Genomic DNA, 20,837 nt, shown 5'->3' on the forward strand with positions numbered 1-20,837 from the left:
GTCCCGATCAGTGTGATATAGCAGTGGACTGTTAGCTGATCACCACAGCAGATCGGTCAGCCAATCAGATAGCAATCAGGAGAGAGCTGCTCTCCCTGAGCAGAGACTTCACGAAGATGAGATGCCAATAGGCAAACTCAAAAACAGAAACAGGCTCTTTATGGGGAAAACACATCTGTACAGCAAAGAACTGTCTTCAAGTGCCGCCAATAGGGAAGAGTGCGTTGACCATGCATATTTAAACACAAAATACCAGTAATAGCACAAACAACTGGTGAAAAACAAAACTGTATTACTTATCATGGGTGGGTGACAGTTTAATTAGAACCATAGTACATGATCTCATTCATTCAATAGTTTGATGAAATGACTAAGGAACGTATGTCTGGAAATGGAAAATTTTCATATTTTTCAACATTAAAATTCAGGACAAATTGTGTTATGCATAGTTCTTTTATGTTGTCCTCTCAAATGTACATTCTTGGCAAGGTCAATGAAGTACTGTATTTTCTGGTACATTATGTTAATGCGTATAGTCAGTACTGCCATACTGTGTTTTAACTATAAGTTTAGGATCAAATGTGATGGCTGATTCAGGGAATGTTCTTCCGACAAAAAGAGTCTGTTGGACCTTGGAAGAAATGTTTGCACATAAGCATGTGGCATTGGACCCAGGGTGAGTGCTAAAATTTGAGTTTTTCCATAACACGGAGTTCTTCAAGAATGCGATACCCTCGTCATAGGAGAACTGATTGTACTAACTTGAAGCATGGAGCTTTCAAGTGACTGTAACCTTGGCCTTCAAAAAAAAGCCAAAATCCTGAGATTAGCTAGTTTATATTGACAAAGCACTAAAACTGGCCACACCAAGAAAATTAAAGCAAGATGTTTTCAACAAAGCAAAACAGAAGCTTAATGCAATATTGCAATCCAATTTTGGAATATGAAACTTGAGAGCATAAGTAATTTTGCTAACGGAGTCATCCTAAAATCCCTTGGAGACTTCTAATAAGAGAGATGATGTCATGAAGGGCAAAATGAATACATGCAGATAAAAAAATACTGTGGTTTAAAATGATGGGGTCTATCTTTTAAATGTGTTTGAACAATATTGAAAATGGGAAATGAGTGAAATGTAGGGGCAGTTTACACTTGGCAGCTTGGTATTTATATTTTCTCCAAGCCACTTTGGTTTACGGAATTTGTCGTTAAATAGGTGGGAGCATTCTGATTGGGTAAATCCCCTTGTAGACATTGTCTTCTAATTAGGTAGACCCCTCTCCAATAGCTCTGGCAAGAGCTGATACTGGACACTGACAAGTTTTAAGAGAAAAAAAAAACCCCAGGCAATGTCTTTCAGCCCCAGAATATAGCATTATATTCTCAACCCCAGAACATAGCCCATTAACAATAGCAACACCTCAGTTCTTGATAGGGCACACAGACCCTGCTATGTGCACACACAAACATATATACAGATTTCAGCACCAGCATATACAGACACCCAAGGATAGTGGGAAAAAGTATGAGAAAAACTACTCAAGAAACAAAGGAGAAGAAACAAATAAGTGGAGTGCCCACTGAGAGAGAGAGAGGTGGGGGGGGGGGAGGGAGAGAGAGAGAAAGAGAATAAATGCATGAAGATAATGGAGAGGTTGGCATGAGGGGATCAGTCCCACATCCATCAGGATTCCTATGCTTTTTTGAGCCATCATTCAACAAGCCTAAGGTCCCCCTGGTAGCTATAGTGGTGAGAAAGACCCCATTAGCTGTGGTGGAGATGGGAACAATAGTAGCAAGAGCAGTGGTAGAGGACACTTTTTCCCCCTCTTCTTCAAGGGCAGCAATAGCAGCTTCTGCCACCAGCACTACTTTGTTCGGTTCTGGAGTTGGTTTAGGAATTTCCAGGATAGCTAGAAATGCATCTTCTATCTATGCTGGAAACCTTTAGCCCCAGCCTAGATGGGCCAGTTTTGATGTGGTTAAGTAGTCAGCTTCCTGGCTCAGGCATCCATTATATAAAACGGTGGGCACAAGATGCCTCCATCTATATCTCTTCCCTTCTTTCTCCTTACTCCCTCTTCCCTTCCCTTCCCCCCTTCTGTCCTGCTCCTATTCTCATACTCCCTCTCCTTTCCTGCTGTACACTCTTATCTCTCCTCCCCCCAGCCCCCACCATACGTCAATCAATCAGTGGTATTTATTGAGTGCTGACTGTACTTGGGAGAATACAACAGAGTTGATAGACATGTTCCCTGTCCATAATGAGCTTACAGTATAGAGGGTACCTTCCCTATCCCCTCTTTCCCCCCAAATTCTGGTCACTTTCAGCTGAAGGGAGAGGGAGAGAGAGAGAGAATGAAGTAGGTAAGACTTCTGGTTTGGCAGGCCTGAGGGAGGCTGAAAGATACTGATAGTAGGTGGGAAAGAAATACAGTGGGAATGGGCACACAAAAACTCCCTCAAGATGCTAGCTAAGATATAATCTTTTCCACATAAATAGCAGAAGGATTACGACCCAGGGTTTTTGACATTCTGTACTTCTAAACAAATATTTAAAGAAGCAACATATCTGGATTTTTCATTACATTATTAAAATTTAAATAAAGAAGCAAAACATCACTCCCATTAGTAAGTGTTCTAACTCAATGCATGAGCAAAAAGAAGAGGCTAAGAAATTATCATTTCATATTCTGCCACTTTAAAGGATTAGCACCTATCCATTTGCTGGGGTAATTAAAACATGAGAAGACAGGCAAATAAGCCTGCAGCTGCTGAAATTGCCAAGATTATTAGCATTATTGTCTGACTGTAGAGTCTAGACTAAGCTCATTGTGGGCAGGGAATGTGTCTGCTAACTGGTGTATTGTATTCACTTGCTAGTTACAGCGCTCAGATCACAGTAATTGCTCAAGAAATAGCACTGATTCATTAATTGACTGCAGCTGCTCCTGGTTGGTGCTGCTAACATCACTCCCTTTTAAGATAGCAGATCACATAGGATTCAAGTCCCCAGGTTCAGGAGAGACCAGCTCAAGGTGAAACTGGTAGGGCTCTAGACAGCTCTCCACTTCCCTGCAATCCTATTTCAGGCAGTGGCCATAGAGACACTAAGCCAGATACTCTTGTTACTGAACAAAAAATGGCTGGAAACTCTCTCTTTCAGGGAATCTCAGGAGGCTGCCTCAGAATTGGTCTCAGTAACTCAGTGGAGCAACTTTTCAGGTCCCCAGAAGCATTTCCAGCTATTTCTGGTTCAACCTGGCTGTTGCACTTGTGACTAGTACTAACTGAGCATGGAGAGTCCTAGGGTGGGCTGGGTTTGGCCAGGTCCTGGATTTCTGATGGATTTCCTTCTAAAAAATAAGCTAAAAAACCCACTTTCCTCGTGCAAAGACAAAGTCTCTGGCTTTGACAGAAATGGGTAATGGGACTAGGTATTTCTGTTCCTGAAGCACTGATGCCTATAAACCAATGAAGATATGTTACGTTGTTGCAAGATTCAGATTTTTTTTAGTTTATGCTAAACTGATAAAGCATTATTTTCTTTTTCTGCAGAATTTCTTAAAGGGAAGGACAGATGATTTAATTGATTCCAACACAAGGTGAGGGGTAAGAACCTTTGTATGTTCCTCCATTCCTGGGAATTGCCATCCCAGAAATGCTCCAAGCACTGGTAACTGCTAAAATGTGGTGGTAGGACAGGAAAGAAGTGGTTGGTGGCAGTGCCAGTTCAGTTCTCTGGGGACCAGGGTCACCATGGGCAGCTGCCCCCTTCACTTAGCCCTAGGGCAGACCCTAATGGGTTTTAGGTGTGTGCACAACTACCCAATTGGAGTTTGAAGTAGAAAAGCTCTTATGCCATAGGGAGTGGAGGGGCATAATGGAATACATGCTATTCATGAAGAAGTGAAGAAATTGTAGTCAATAATAAAAAAGAAAATTCACTTCTTAATGTTTCACTTAACCTCTTGTAAACACTCAACAAATTAACAGACAAATACAATTTCTATCTATCCTTTGGCAACTTAGGTTTTATCATTTAGAACAACACTCAGATATGCTGGTTAGTCTGGGGATGGAATAGCATTCTCATATCCCATAACTACCCCATTCAGTCTCTGGATAAAGAAGAGGGAGAAGAAATAATCAACCAATTAATATTAACATTCAGCTCCACTGATACTCTATGACTAAGCAAATACAGGGCAGAGAGAGCAATAAAAAACAGCAGACCACACAAATGTGCCATGGCTTCCTTTTCTTCTCCCAGATGTCATAGTCTGCACTTGGTACAACAAAAAGCAATTTTTTAAAAAATTTTTTGGGAAAATGGCAATTGGAAAGAAACCTCAAAATCTGAAGTCTTTTATGGTCATAATCTGTTTTTCTGTAGCAATTTTCTCCCTACAAACTACTTGAGCATTTTGCAGCAAAGAAAATAATGTGGAACAATTCCCTATGTGATTGCACCATCCTAAAAGTGAGCTTACCTGAAGAGCACATGGTGGCATATGGGAAACAAAACACTTCGTCTTTTTTAAGTAATGAGCATTGGAATAAAAAGGCTGAGTGGAGCTCAGTATTAAAAAAATAAGCTAAATAATGTGATATAACTCATAATGGAATAAACATTTTTATAATGGATTATACTTTTTAAAAAATTATATATTTTTAATCATTTAAAAATTGAGGTGACCATAGATTTAGCACCTATAGTGCCCATAACTAACCCTGAAAAATGGACAATCTGGGGAATGTTTTCCAGGAACAGCCTGTGTTTCTGGCATTCTAGGAAATACGGGAGGATATTAAAGGGTGAAAAAAAGATCAAAGAACATGTTCCAAAGAACCAGTGATGCTGTCATCTATTGCCAAGGTAAATTGAAAGGGCAGATATCTTCAAGGCTCACTTTTTTAAAAATGAGGAAATAGATACTTTTTCCAGTGCTGATAACATCTGGTTTCTTGGCTGTAGTTCTCTGAGCCCCGTATGCTTTTTCTATCTTGGAAATGGACACTGAAAAGAAAGAGTAATCTTACCCCAATGTGGGAGGGCACATTTTCCATAGAAATACTGCAGCTTTACTAAAAGGGTCTATACCTCACTTTACATGAAACTGAAATAATGGCTGGCAGTCACAAAGTCCTTTAAAGGAGGAAGAAGTGATGGAATTGAAGTCCCATCAAACACAAACTCCTGACCACTGGCTTGAAGGCCCTCCAACAGCTCTCTCCCTCTTCCTTATTCACTATCTTCTCCCACTACACCCAAACTGAGAGTAAATGAGTCCCTGTGGGGAGGGAGTGTAGATTGGGAGGAGAAGGGGATCCAGAACTGAGCCTTGAGGGACACTCAGAGTTGGGGAAGGGGAGGCAGAAAAAGAGGTGATAAAACAAATGAGAGATATCAACTAGAGAGGTAAAATAAGAACCGGAGAAAATGGTGTCAGAATAGCCAAAGTTGGATAGCATTTCCAGGAGAAGAGGGTGGTCCACAGTATTGAAGGCAGCCGGGAGGTAAAGGAGGAACAAGATGGAGTAAAATCCTTTGCATTTGGCAAGGAGGAGGCCACTATTGACTTTGGAAAGAGTAATCTCAATGGGATGAAGAGAGAGGAAACTGGATTGTAGAGGGTCGAGAAGGGAGTTGGAGGAGAGATGGCAGGTGAATACAACCCATTCGAGGAGTTTGGACAGGAATGGGAGGAGGGAAATGGACTGATATCTCGTTGGTATAGTAAGGGTCCAGAAAAGGTCTTTGTAGGTCTTTGAAGACATGGGCATCTTTCAAGATGTTGGTCAGGGAGGGAAGAAGAGTGGGTGCAATTGGTTTTAGAAGGTGAGAAGGGATGGGGTCAGAGGCACAGGTGGAGAGGGTAGATTTTGAAAGCAGAAAGATTTGTTCTCGAGATAAGCCTGAGGAAAAGAGTGGTCTGTACACATTGGCACTCAATAGAACTGAATTTGGAATGTGTGCTGAGGTAGAGCATCGGGAGGGGATGGAAGGATTCTGATTAGTGGGCCCTTCTTCATGTCACTCCTGATCCCCAAGGGGCAGAAACTACTAAAGTGGGCCTGTTTCTGGAGCTTGGACAATGTTGCAGGAGTTGGATCCCCAGATCTAGACTATAGAGAAAGTGGAGAAAGATGCCCCTCAGGAAAATGAATCCAGTCTGCAACTACATCATTAATCATCATTTCTTAGTGATCCTAGAAGACCAGCATTTAACTCTGCAGGATCATTACCTGCTCCCTTATGTCATGTAGGTTTTGAAATTTTGTTTCATTCGTCAATCCCTGTAGTGTGTCTAAATTCAGTATTATCCCTTTTGGGATGGTCTGCCTCCAGGAAACTCTGCTTCTTAGAAGTAGGGGAGGGAAGGTGGGGAGGAGGGTTGTCACATTTTGAAATTGGGGAAAACTACTTACATTAACTCTAGCAATTCTGCCAGAGCCAAAGCTAAAGCCAAGCATCTCTGCTCTTCCAGTGAAACTAGGTTCACGTAGAGGGCTGCATAACCATGCCCTTCTTGGCAGTTTCTCATTCTGAGAGCAGCGAGTATAGGGGCAAGGGGACAAATAAACCCCCTACACTCAAAAGGGCATGTAATTCAACTTCTAAATGTCTGGGGAGAATAAAGGCCAAGATTTAATGGATCATAATGTGCTGAGCAATTCATACAAGATTCAGCTCCTGAGCTCAAGATACTTAAATGCTTACAGCAGGGATGGCCAAACTGGCTTGTGAGTCTTCTGTGTGCTCTTCTTACCAGTCAGTGTGTCTCGCCCCAGGCTTTTCGATAGTGGCAGCACCCCTGCCTATCTGAGGCCAGGCCAGGAAGGAGTGTGGCAGGTGGCCCCACTCCCTTTCCCAGCCCTGTTTCCCGGACTCACTTGTTGCCATCACTCACTGCCCACCATTCTCCTTCACCCCCTGGAGTGCCTGCTCTCTGCCCTTCACTGCCACCTTCCTGCCCTGTCACCACAAATGCCTGTTAGTCATTTTGATCCACAGCTCTCAGTCAAATGTTTTTCAGTTTGCGGTATTTGGTGAGGCTTGGCCACCCCTGGCCTAATACTTTGTACGGTCATGCCCAGAAGTTAAATGTAAAGAAATGAGTTAAACTGTAAGGTTAGGATTTGTTCTAGACCCAAATAGGATGTTAAAGAGCTATAGCTCTCTAAAATATATGTATTGGTACAAAGAGTATCTAGATGGGTTGAAATTTGTCTGTAGGTCTACAAGATAAATCAGAAGCCATAGATAGAAACAGATGGAAGTGTGATGATTTTTATAACTTTCCATCCTTGGGATGCTAGTCGTATGGATGTACTTTGCATCCAGGAGCCCTTTGTAAAATGCCTTTATCTGTGAAGCGTGCACAAATTTTGAACTTGGCTTGTCTTTTTTAGTGACTGAATTCATTTTCTTTAAGGACATTAACTTCCCTTATATTAATAACATGGTACAAAAACATTTGGAAACTTTAGGTAATCTAGAAGATGTAACAGAGAGGGACAACGGAACTGTTCCTACCTGCAATGTCACACAGTTCTGCATCAGATGCATTTGCCAGTGCCTCCTCCAACTCTGGCTCAAGTGTCACACTTTCCAGCACAGGATCAATTGGCTTCTGCTTGGGGACCCAAACTTTTCCTAAAAATATAAATGAATCAGTTACCATCAGGATGCTGGCCAGTAGTCCATAGGAACAGAGCTAGAGAAAGAAGTCTGATTTACTTGCTCTAGAAAAGTTTAATGACTTGTTTGCCTTGAATGCCTTGAGTACGAGGGACATGCTTATTGAGATTACTGTTTCACACTCAACAATAACAGTTCACCAATATTCAGGTACCTCAGATTTTATTGCCAATTTTACCAGGTATCAGGTAACCTGAAGAGGGAGCACCACCAGTTTAATGCCAACCATAATGAGAGAAGCAAATTGGATGAAGGCGAATGGGGAGTAATGATTGTAGGAAGGAATATAAACAACCTTCATTATGCTGATGATACAACCCTACTAACAAAAAGTGAAGAAGATTTGAAGGGCTTATTATTAAAAGTTAAGGAGCAGGGCAAAAAGATGGGCCTGCAATTTGAATGTCAAAAAAACAAAGATCATGACATCTGGAAGTTTAAACACATTTACAGCAGGTGGAGAGAAGACTGAAATAATTGACAGTTTCTCTCTCCTGGAATCGGTAATTAATAATAAAGGAACTAGTAGTCAGGAAATATGCTGGAAGATTAGTGTTGGAAGATTTTCTATGAAAAGTCTGGAAAAAAATCATGAAACATGCTGATGTAACAATTGCCACAAAAATACTAATTGTTAATTCTATGGTGTTTCCAGTGACAATGTATGTATCCGAAAGCTGGACAGTGAAAAAGCAGGATAGGAAGAGCATTGATTCTTTTGAAATGTGGTGTTGGAGAAGGCTTTTGCAAATACCATAGACTACCTGAAAAACAAACAAATGAGTTTTGGAGCTAATTAAGCCAATGTTGCCTTTGGAAGGACAAATGCTTTGACTTAGATTTGCATATTTTGGACACATCATCAGGAGGATTAAGTCTCTGGAGAAGACACTAATGCTAGAAAGTCCAGGGAAAATGTGGAAGAGGCAGACCAGCAGCTGGATGGATAGAAATCATAACAACTGTAACGGAAGAACCATTAGCAAGGTTACAGATTATGGCAAAAGATAGGACATTCTGGAGAAAATATATCCATAGAGTTGCTATGAATCGGAAATGACTCAATGGCACTTGATAATAATAATAGACATGGGCCAAGCAGAGGGCTGCCCAAGGCAACAAAGGCATCCCCTGCCACCTCAGGAATGGCCCCCATCATCACCACCCCTCTTTCTATCAGTTGATCCCTGGGCATTCAAATCCTTCTCCATCCCTACCTTCGGCCTGGAAGGGTGCAGTTTGCACCTTGCATAAACAACTTGTTAAACTTAATGCTCTTCAGCATACATCACTTCCTGTGATCACAACCAGCCAAACAGATAGGATCCAAGTGAAAACCAAATGTTGACACACCCATAGGGGCCCCAGGCCAGAAACCTTCTAAGAGTAGATCACAAAAGAACTGTAATTGATAGATTAGGATAATTATGCCGAAGGAGCTCCATGTAATGGTCAATGAGTATAGTATAAAGGCCTGGGGGAAATTGCCTGTCGCTGCTGCTCACTGTCCTCCCAAGGGAAGGAAGAGACGGCCCTGGCCTGAGGGACCTCTAAGCCAGTGCCATCTGGCCCATTAAGGATCTGAACACCTGACAAGACTGATAATCTCTCTGTAGGAGAAACCTGCATCCAGGTTGGATGGGGTAGGGTTGTATTCTGTGCTATAGCTTAATCTTTGACTTTCTGTTTATTGCATACTGAAAATTAAAGTATCTACTTTCTGACTAAATTGTGGTGGTCATCCCCCTCAGTGGCCCCAAGACACAAAACTTCTAGTATAATCTTGGGTAATGACTTGGCCACTCAGGACTCAACACTGGGTGGCTACAACGTGCAGTTAGGATCCAATTGTGCAGCATCTACCTCTTCAGCCATTCTGGGTTTGTAATTGACTTCAAAGGGGAGCTGGGGAGGTGTGCCAAAACTTTTTACCACCTGGTCCCCTAGCTCACTCAGGGTTGGTCCTGCCTGCACTAGCTGTTGAGTGATAAGAAAATAATAACCATTAAACTTCAGATTCCACAGATTCTGGCAACTTGGCCTAGAAGAAAGAACATAGGTCTGAGAGTCAGGGGAACCAGGTTCTAATTCGAGCTAAGTCTCTGACCTGCTGTGTGATCTTAGGCAAGTCAATTAACCTCTCTAAACCTTAAATTTAGGCTTTAGTCTAAACCTTAGACTGTGAGCTGTGGGTAGGACAAAGATAGTATTTTCTTCCCAAACTCACCTTCTCACTGTGCACTATTCTTGATTTTCCCACCTCCAAATGCTGGCTCACACCCTTCCTCTGTCTAATGGCACTTGTAAGGGCTTACTATGTGTCAAGCAGTGTTCTAAGTGCTGGAGTAGATACACATTTATCAGGTTGGACACAGTCCCTGTCCTACCTGGGGCTCAAAGTCTTGGAGGGAGGAGGATTTAACCCCCATTTTTCAGATGAGGTAACTGAGGCCCAGCAAGCAAGTGGCAGAGTTGGGATTAGAATCCAGGTCCTTTGATTTCCAGGCCCATGATCTTCCAATTAATCAATGGTATTTACTGAGCACTTACTATGTTTAGAACACTGAACTAAGTGCTAGGGAGTGTACACTACAACAGAATTTGTACTGGGCCATGGAACTCTCTCCTCCTAAAAATCTGTCAGATCTCAGCAATCCCCATCTTCAAAACTCCTTAAGCACTTTGATACCCCAGCTTCACAGCATATATATATATGTTCTACTATTTGCCCTATCTGTAATTTATTTCAATGTCTGTCTCCTCTTCTAGACTGTAAGAGCTTGTGCAGGGATCATGACTACCAATTCTTTTATATTGTACTTTCCCAAGCACTTAGTACAGTGCTCTGAATGCAGTAAATGATCAATAAATACCATTGATTGGTCAATCCCCATTCCCTCAGGGAGGCTTAAGCCAATTAATTTTTCTCCTGAGCACTCTTACACTACCTCGGCTCCTAACAACTGCTGGTTGTATGTTTGTCCTTATTAATTAACATACTCTCCTATTTAAGCACTTCTCTTCCTCTCTGTAAATCATTTTGAATCTATCTTCCACATTAAATTGTAAACTTCTTGAGGGCAGAGATCAAGTCTTTTCCTCTACTGCACTATCCCAAGTACATGTGTAGATGCAGAATAGAAGGGAACTCAGAACTAAGCCTTGAGGGACTCCCACAGTTAGGGGGTGGGAGGAGTCCATGAAAGAGACTGAGAAGGAGTGACCAGGGAGATAATAGGAGAACTAGGAGAGGGCAGTGTCAGTGAAGCTAAGATGAAGGGGGTGGTCGCCAGTGTTGAAGTAAGCTGAGAGTTCTAGGAGGATTTTTAATCATTTAATTATTTTTAATAATTGTTAATTACTCTTGTGGTGAGCAAGAGTGACTCCATTTTGTAAAACAGAAACCATTTTACGAATGATCATCATTTGACCCCGTGAACAATAACATATGAGGAATTTGTGGAGGAACTGACATCATAGAAGGAGGACATTGAGGAGACACTGAACCCTCTTGCCCTCAGGCAAAAGAAAGACTGCCAGAGGTACACGAACTATGCTATCCTGCAAAAAACAGCCTGCGGGGTGGGCTCGGGGGAAGGGGTAGCCATCCCCACCCCCCCTCGGCTTTCCCTGGTAACGGGCTTGAGACAACGGGCAAGCAAAGCAACAAATCAGGACCCGCCGCCACCCACCAAAACAAGCTTGAATGGATAAAAGGGAGAAGAACCGGACCCCTGTGTGGCCAAGTAACTGAAACAGTGGGCATTACCACCTCAAATGGCATGGCTGAACAACTGAAACAGGCAGGCAGTACCACATAAGATGGCACGGGCAAACAACTGAAAAAAGGTGGTCGCCATTAGCTAAGACCTGAATCCTGGGCAGCTGCAGAAGACTACCTAAGACTCATGCCAAGATCCCTATGGCACAGCCAGCAGGAACCACCTAAGACTCAAGCCAGGATGACATGCTCCAGGTAGCCAAACTCCTCGAACTTCTCTGCCATGGGACCATCTGCACGAACGTGGGGAAAACAGTTGGATGGGTAGCTAATGTGCACGTATGCATTTTCTTCTTCAATTAGATTAAGAAGTGAATAAAGCTTTCTACTATATACAGTGGTGGTTTGGTTTCACTGTAGTTTGAGTTGTCATTGAGTGTCTAATGGGACAGGAGGGAGAGGTGCCTGACAGGACCAGGGATGGACTTATAAAATAAGTGCCTGACGTGTGAGACAGGCTTATGACAATTCTAGTTATTTAGTTATTTAGTTTAGTTATTTCCTGGTCACACAGCAGACAGTCAATCAGTGGCATTTACTGTACAGTGCTCTGCACACAGTAAGCGCTCAGTAAATGCGATTGAATGAATGAGTTAATGATGTTTATATTTCTATAATTCTATTTATTCTGATGGTATTGACACCTGTCTACTTGTTTTGTTTTGTTGCCTGTCTCCCCCTTCTAGACTGTGAGCCCGTTGTTGAGAAGGGATTGTCTCTATCTGTTGCCGAATTGTACTTTGCAAGCGCTTAGTACGGTGCTCTGCACACAGTAAGCGCTCAATAAATACGATTGAATGAATGAATGAATCTCCTGGCTTCCCTTCCTTCCCTGGTCAACCTGCCACTGCTCTGAACTCTCCAAATGGTTCAGTGCTGGCCTTCAACCTGGTGGCACTTTCATTCCTTTTCCTGCATCACCAGAGAAGGTCCTTCATCAATAGGGAGGGAAGGTGGACTCCAATTCTGTCCCTTTTCAGGACTTTATATTTGCAAAGAGCACTAATCATTTACAATTTGTAATCCCAGAGAGAGTCCTGTAGTATAGATTATCATACCCATCTGACAGATGAGGAAACTGGTCCATAAACTGGTTAAATGGTCTGCCTAAGAAAAGCCAGCAAGAATGGGAGCATGTCCATGGCCCCTGGGCTTACAGTCTGTTGGGTAACCCACAAGCTAAATCTAAAAAAAAAATCAGGTTATTCCTAGGACAGGGAAAAAAATATATTTCTTTTTCTGCTTCCTCATAAGTGTAAGAGATGCAAAATTCTCCAAAGTAAAAAAAAAATCAAATTTTGCATTCATCTCATGTTTATGTCTGGAAGAAGCAAAGCAGCCTTAAGGGCAATTTTCCCAGTGTTTTGATGTGCATGGAGTTCTTAGAATGATTAAATCATAAGAAGTTAGGATTGTTCTTCTAGATTTATGGACAGGGAGTGTGTCTACTAAGCTGTTGCAGTGTACTCTCCCAAATGCTTAGTACAATGTTCTGCACGCTGTAGATGCTCAACAAATACCATTGATGGATAAGAAGAACACCTACTGGTTTCACATTTTTATGCATTAGGCAGCCCACTGATTGAACAGCATAACAGATGAACACAGCACATTGAGAACCTGGAGCAGTGAGCAACCCAGAGTGATTGGGAGCCTGCTTACTACTACTAATAATAATAATGTTGGTATTTGTTAAGTGCTTACTATGTGCAAAGCACTGTCCTAAGCGCTGGGGGGAACACAAGGAGATGAGGTTGTCCCATGTGGGGCTCACAGTCTTAATCCCCATTTTACAGATGAGGGAACTGAGGCACAGAGAAGTGAAGTGACTTGCCCAAGGTCACACAGCAGACAGGTGGGGGAGGTGGGATTCGAACCCATGACCTCTGCCTCCCAAGCCCGCGCTCTTTCCACTGAGCCACGAGTCTGCCACTACTACTTCCTTTGTTGCTGAATTGCTGAGTTAATCCCATTATTTTCTTTTCTAAGAAGCAGTTTGGCATAGTGGATAGAACACAGGCCTGGGAGTCAGAAGGTCATGGTCCCAGCTCCACCACTTGTCTGCTGTGTGACCATGGGCAAGTCACTTTACTTCTCTGTGCCTCAATTCCCTTATCTGGAAAATGGGGATTAATAATAATAATAATAATAATGGTATTTGTTAAGCACTTACTAGGTGGCAAGCACTGTTCTAAGCACTGGGGTAGATACAAGGTAATCAGGTTGTCCCACGTGGGGCTCACAGTCTACACGCGCTGCCTAGAATTCCTCAACAACAACTCTCTCCTCGACCCCCTCCAGTCTGGCTTCCGTCCCCTTCATTCCACGGAAACTGCCCTCTCAAAGGTTACCAATGACCTCCTGCTTGCCAAATCCAACGGCTCATACACCATCCTAATCCTCCCCGAGATCTCAGCTGCCTTCAACACTGTGGACCACCCCCTTCTCCTCAACACGCTATCTGACCTTGGCTTCACAGACTCCGTCCTCTCCTGGTTCTCCTCTTATCTCTCCGGTCATTCTTTCTCAGTCTCTTTTGCAGGCTCCTCCTCCCCCTCCCATCCTCTTACTGTGGGGGTTCCCCAAGGTTCAGTGCTTGGTCCCCTTCTGTTCTCAATCTACACACACTCCCTTGGTGACCTCATTCGCTCCCACGGCTTCAACTATCATCTCTACGCTGATGACATCCAGATCTACATCTCTGCCCCTGCTCTCTCCCCCTCCCTCCAGGCTCGCATCTCCTCCTGCCTTCAGGACATCGCCATCTGGATGTCCGCCCGCTACCTAAAGCTCAACGTGTCGAAGACTGAGCTCCTTGTCTTCCCTCCCAAACCTTGTCCTCTCCCTGACTTTTCCATCTCTGTTGACGGCACTACCATCCTACCCGTCTCACAAGATCGCAAACTTGGTGTCATCCTCGACTCCGCTCTCTCGTTCACCCCTCACATCCAAGCCGTCACCAAAACCTGCCGGTCTCAGCTCCGCAACATTGCCAAGATCCGCCCTTTCCTCTCCATCCAAACCGCTACCCTGCTCATTCAAGCTCTCATCCTATCCCGTCTGGACTACTGCACCAGCCTTCTCTCTGATCTCCCATCCTCGTGTCTCTCTCCACTTCAATCCATACTTCATGCTGCTGCCCGGATTATCTTTGTCCAGAAATGCTCTGGGCATATTACTCCCCTCCTCAAAAACCTCCAATGGCTACCAATCAATCTGCGCATCAGGCAGAAACTCCTCACCCTGGGCTTCAAGGCTGTCCATCACCTCGCCTCCTCCTACCTCACCTCCCTTCTCTCCTTCTACTGCCCAGCCCGCACCCTCCGCTCCTCCACCACTAATCTCCTCACTGTACCTCGTTCTCGCCTGTCCCGCCATCGACCCCCGGCCCACGTCATCCCTCGGGCCTGGAATGCCCTCCCTCTGCCCATCCGCCAAGCTAGCTCTCTTCCTCCCTTCAAGGCCCTGCTGAGAGCTCACCTCCTCCAGGAGGCCTTCCCAGACTGAGCCCCTTCCTTCCTCTCCCCTTCGTCCCCCTCTCCATCCCCCCATCTTACCTCCTGCCCTTCCCTACAGCACCTGTATATATGTATATATGGTTGTACATATTTATTACTCTATTTATTTATTTATTTTGCTTGTACATTTCTATCCTATTTATTTTATTTTGTTGGTATGTTTGGTTTTGTTCTCTGTCTCCCCCTTTTAGACTGTGAGCCCACTGTTGGGTAGGGACTGTCTCTATGTGTTGCCAATTTGTACTTCCCAAGCGCTTAGTACAGTGCTCTGCACATAGTAAGCGCTCAATAAATACGATTGATTGATTGATTGATTGATTGATTGATTAATCCCCATTTTCCAGATGAAGTAACAGAGGCACAGATAAGTTAAGTGACTTACCCAAAGTCACACAGCTGACTAGTGGTGGAGTGTGGATTAAGACCGTGAGCCCTATTTGGGACAGGGACCATGTCCAACTTGATTATCTTGTTTTTGCCTCAGTGCTTAGAACAGTGCCTGGCACACAGTAAGTGCTTAACACATACCATAATTATTATTATTATTATTAATTATTATTGACTGGGCCAGGGAACATACTTGAATTAATATCCTTGTACCTCTATCCAGCTCTTAGTGCAGTGCTTCTGGAGGTGCCAACTTTTCATTTTGAGTGCAGGGCAAAAGGAGACAGGGACTTCAGGGATGGATGTGGACTGGGAGGAAATAAGCTTCAAAGAAGTAACAGGTTAGAATATTACCATTATGGATCTCTTCAGTCAGGGCTGGAGCTTGACTAGAAAGCTTCAGGTTTTGTCAGGGATCTGGGATGAGCAAGTCTTGGAGTCAGTCTCCAAAAGGGGTGGGGGTCAGAGCCCCAACCAAATGGGCAATCAATGTCATAATAATAATTTTCAACATGTTACACCTTGAGAAAAGTGCTTTGTCTGTTGTGTCCCCAAAGAATGGAGCTAGGCAGGGTTTTAATGATTAAGCAAAAAAATACCAATACTGGATCCTATTCCATCCATATAAGAGAAGGGCTTATTTTCAGCCCTTTCAACACCCCTCCTTCCACCCCCGCGCACCCCCCCGCCCCCCAATACCAGTTCTAAAAAGAAAAGAACAAAGGCTGGAGCAGAGAACTTTTAAAAGCCCATCAAATTTAAGCCTGGGAACTAGATGTACTTCACCAAGTTGAAAGAAAAAAACATATTCAGACCATTTAAGGGTGTGCCTTGGGGTATGTAACAAGTTTTTTCTTAATATCGGTCCAGTCTGATGAATCTGGGACCTTGGTACACAGATGTATCCAGACTGCCATGTTATCAGGGATTGGTAGACTCAAAACATATCTTTAATCTGGGTATCTCCTGGCATTTACTTTTGTGAAAGCAACAGAGTAACTGAAACAAAAATTTTTTACGCGACAGAGGAAAGTTTGCAGAAGGTGAGTGAGAGGAAAGGAATAGAATTGAACAGAACCAAGGGCTCTGGTAATGTGGAAATTGCTTGGCTCTTATGACATCTGCAAGGGTGATAGGGCACTCACAGCATGCCTCATGGAATGTTCCACAGAGATTGTTTTGGTCTATCCTCTGAAGCAAGGGTCAGCACGGAAATGGTCACTGCAAAGAACAAAGGCTGCATGGCGCTAACTTTTCTGAAAACATCTCCCATCTGAAGGCTGCTAAATTTAGGCTCTTCCAAAACACAACTCTGTACTCTGTTTTTGAGATGAAATGGAAAGCCACAAGTTGCTCTGCATTACATGGAATATCCCAAGTTGTAAGGGTCAGTGTGCTGAGTTGGAGTGGGGTTTTGGGGTGTTGATGTCACCAACATTCTAACTGCCCCGAGGAAGGCAGAGTATTTACAGATTGCTCCTGAAATACGACTTTGCTTCCTTGAAATATACTAAAGATGAAAACACCTGGGAGGTACTGACAGCCTGATAAAAGTCAGTTCTGTCTAGTAATTATTTTTTTTCTTTACTTTGAGCACAAGATTCTTCAATTCTATCAAATCTGTCTTTTTTGAAGAATAAAACCTGCTCCCCCAACTCAGTGACCATTTACTCTAAAAAACATAGCTGTAAACCCCTGATTCTTAGGAATCAGAAATGCAGCAGTAGGAGCAACCCTACCATGAAAGTCCCTGGAAACAGATGCTTATGTTGCTTGTTCTATGAAAAATGAAGTAGAGTAAATTCTACTACCACTGGTCTCTAAGTCAAGGCTATTTTTCATTTGGGGCAGTGAAATGCTGAAAGAAGGCTCTTCAAGGACAGCATTCACATCTTCTCAATGCTCAGTCAAATTCCTAGTGTCCATTCCTAACCCAAGTACCCTTAATCCATGCTTTGAGATGCTGAAGATGATGCTGAAGATACACTCTCAGTGAGTGAACTCTTCCCTCACAACATTGTGAGATGTCACAACAGAAGATGATGCCACCAGGGTGTTACGCTGCAGCAATGTGTTGCCAAGTCATGACACAAAACACATGTTCTTAATTTGGAACCACTTCCACTGTCTGCACAGGAAAAAAGCTGCAAGAGGATGACAAAGCATGGCTCCTAAGACTCTCTTGAGAATTACAAACATGGGACCAAGGCCCAGCTGGGGAAGTATTCTACAGTACCTCTTTTCTCCCCTGTGTAGGGGACCAGGTCTTCTCGGTCCTTAAGCTCTTTAGCTTGCTTTTCCAAGTGATCCAGGAGGTCATCTCTTTTAAATGGACCTGTGGGGGCCTTTTTTGTCTGATCTTTCTGTCTCAGTCCTGCAGGCAGCAATGCATTCTAAATTGAAAAAAGAAATAAAGGTTAAAGGCTGAGAAGTTGTTACTGCTATGTTTTTTGTTTTTGTTTTGTTTTGGAAACCCATCAAATTCTCAAAATGGCTGGTTTTATTCATCTAACCTTTGGGCAACCTTCTGGAAAAATACATCCATTATAAGACTGCAGAGTGGTTTACAAACCTTTTTGTTCTCTACTGGTGGTGGCCTGTGGAGTATGTAGCACCCTTTTCACTTTTAGCATTAGAAGCCGTAACACTAATTTAGTGCTGCCCTGCAGGGTATGCCCAAACTACAAAAGTCCCATCCCTTGAAGCTCCCTTCTGGTGCCCTGCCATGCTTACAATTTGCCCAGTGTACCAGGTTGAAGTAACCTGAATCCACATAACAGTGATTCAGCACGCCCTCTTAAGTAACTGGATTCCAATGAGTTGAGCCTATTTGTGCAAATCTTATGAGAAATTAGATGGAGCCTAAAATGGCAATATGAATTTATTGAGAAAATGATTTTTAAAAGTCAAGCCTATACTATCCCTTATGGACGTTCTACTCAGTCATTCAATGTATTGAGTACCTTCGTACAGAGCACTGTACCAGCAACTTGAGAGAGAGATAAAAGCAGAAAATGCAGACCCTCCCCTTGAGGAATTCATAATCTAATCGATTGTAAGGTTCTTGTCCACCCTAATGCAAGTGTCTAAATGACTGATACCACCTGGAAATTTGAATCAAGGAGAATTAAGTCTGGGGAAATTTGGGATGGATACCAGGAATTTTTTCCATAATATCAATAAAATAGATGAAGGTCTCCCTCAGCAAACTGCTGGACTTAACAAACCATTTTTCTCTGACGTATACAGACTAGGACCCAACTTATGTAACAATTTTCTTACATTAAAAATAATGCAGTCAGTGTTATATGAAAAATAAGGATTTAACACAATTAATATATTATCAAGCATCTTAATACAATATGTTCTTCAGTAGTAAATACCTTTTATTCAGCATTGATGCTAGTGGATTCAAATATAAGCTTTAAAATATTGTCTTCCTACCAAAAATATCTCCCCCATACATCTTCTTTTAGCTCTAACAGGAATTCTTTACAGGCAACATATGGGAGTTATATGCAGTACAGTTATAAAATGAACATTCTAGGGAATTTTTCATATGTGTATTTTTCCCCTAATCTGTTTCATTATGTAAGTGTCTAGAGAAGCCACAGATAATTTCTGCCCTTTTCTCCCTCTCTTGCCCATTTCCTCTTTCACTTCCCACCAGGAGCTATAACATACACATGGAATATAGTGAGTGCAGGCCTTGATCCTAGTTCCTACTTTACAAAGCCCTAGTTATAGTCTCTGTGCCTCAGTTTCCCTCTCTGTAAAATAAGGATAGAATACCTGTTCTCCTTTCCTCCTAGACTGGGACAAGCACTGTGTCTGACCTGATTATAGTGTATCTACCCCAGTGCTTGGCACATAAGCCCTTAATAAATCCCATCAGTAGTATTAAGCAGGTGAAGAGGGAATATCAATAAATCATTGGCATATATTGAGAGCTTACTGTGTACAGAGCATTGTACTAGGCACTTGGGAAAGTAAAATACAACAAAGTTGGTAGATGCAGTTCCTGCCCACAAACAGCTCACAGTCCAAAGGAGGAGGCACACATTAAAATAAACTGTGGATAGGGGAAATAGAGTATAAGGTGAAGTACTCAAGAAGCAGCATGGCTCAGTGGTAAGAGCACAGGCTTTGGAGTCAGAGGTCATGGGTTCAAATCCCAGCTCCGCCAATTGTCAGCTGTGTGACTTTGGGCAAGTCACTTAACTTCTCTGTGCCTCAGTTACCTCATCTGTAAGACTGTGAGCCCCCATGGGACAACCTGATCACTTTGTAACCTCCCCAGCACTTAAAATAGTACTTTGTACATAGTAAGTGCTTAATAAATGTCATCATCATTATTATTATTATTATTACCATGGGGCTGAGGTGAGTTTCAAAGTGCTTAAGAGGGTACACAGCCAAGTGCATAGTTGATACAGAGGGAAGATCAGAGGGCTTAGTCAGGGAAGGCCTCTTGGAGAAAGTGTGATTTTAGGAGGGTTTTGAAGGTGGGAAGAATGGTGAACCGCCAAATATGAAGGGGGAGGGAGTTCCAAGACAGAAGGAGAATTTGGGCAAGAGGTCGGTGACAAGATAGACGAGATGGACGTACAGAGTAGCCAGAGATGAGCCTGCCAAGGGTTCTGGGAATCCTTCTTGTCCCCAACCTGGTCCTGGAATCCAATATGGGGCTTCTTTTATCAACATCATAGCCAGTCACTCCTCTCACCTTCTGATGGATTCCAGGATCCAGCTGGTGTGTCTTGGCACCCCTGCCAGGCTCTGGGGGACTCCCACCAGAGGAGGAAGGTAGCTATTGGTCCTGGGAGTCAGACCCTTCAAAGTTCCGTTCCAAGTTCACCCCCACCCCATCCCTTCTAAGAATGAAATAGAATTACAGGACTGAAAGTGACCTGAAAAATGCTTAGCAGGAATTGAGAAAATCCATGCAGATACATGGACCTTTCTTTTGTAAAGTTTGGGGATAGATAAACAAATAATGCAGAAAAGTATTAGGTCCTAAAATGCATATATTTTAAAATCCTCATTGCTATCATGGAAACAGACAACAGTAAAATTCACTGAACCTTTATTCTTTTTAGTTTTTTTCCTAAAATTAAATGGGAGAATATATTTAATTCACTAAAAATAAAGATTGGACTTAAGTCATGTCAGCATCTTTGTCTAAATTTACCATCTAGTTTAAAACTCTTATTGCAACTATAGCAAGAACCAACAGTTAGTTCCTTAATAATGCTATTAAGTATACCAGGACCAACAGGTGCCACTAAAATGAAATATCAAGTAACTGTTCAAATATTGTAACTATAGATGGGGTGATATGAGAACCAATCCAACCTTGCAGTCTCACACACAAAATGGGGAACCACATCTCTACCTCTGGTGTCATGCGCAAGGGACCTTTGCACCAAGACTTCTGAGACAAATA

General features: G+C 42.9%; 1 protein-coding gene across 2 annotated transcripts in view; it reads right to left on the reverse strand.

Moving 5' to 3' along the window:
* The window catches only part of TMOD1 (tropomodulin 1), a 105,875-nt gene that overhangs the window by 34,685 nt on the left and 50,353 nt on the right, over positions 1-20,837 (reverse strand). For both annotated transcript variants that reach the window (XM_038769624.1, XM_038769623.1), the window contains exons 3-4: positions 17,628-17,784; positions 7,541-7,660 (exon numbers count right to left, since the gene is read on the reverse strand). In XM_038769624.1, the coding sequence (XP_038625552.1) occupies positions 7,541-7,660; positions 17,628-17,784 (277 nt within the window). The remainder of the gene's footprint in view (positions 1-7,540; positions 7,661-17,627; positions 17,785-20,837) is intronic.

The sequence above is a fragment of the Tachyglossus aculeatus genome, chromosome X4, assembly GCF_015852505.1.
Source record: "Tachyglossus aculeatus isolate mTacAcu1 chromosome X4, mTacAcu1.pri, whole genome shotgun sequence".
Lineage (NCBI taxonomy): Eukaryota > Metazoa > Chordata > Mammalia > Monotremata > Tachyglossidae > Tachyglossus > Tachyglossus aculeatus.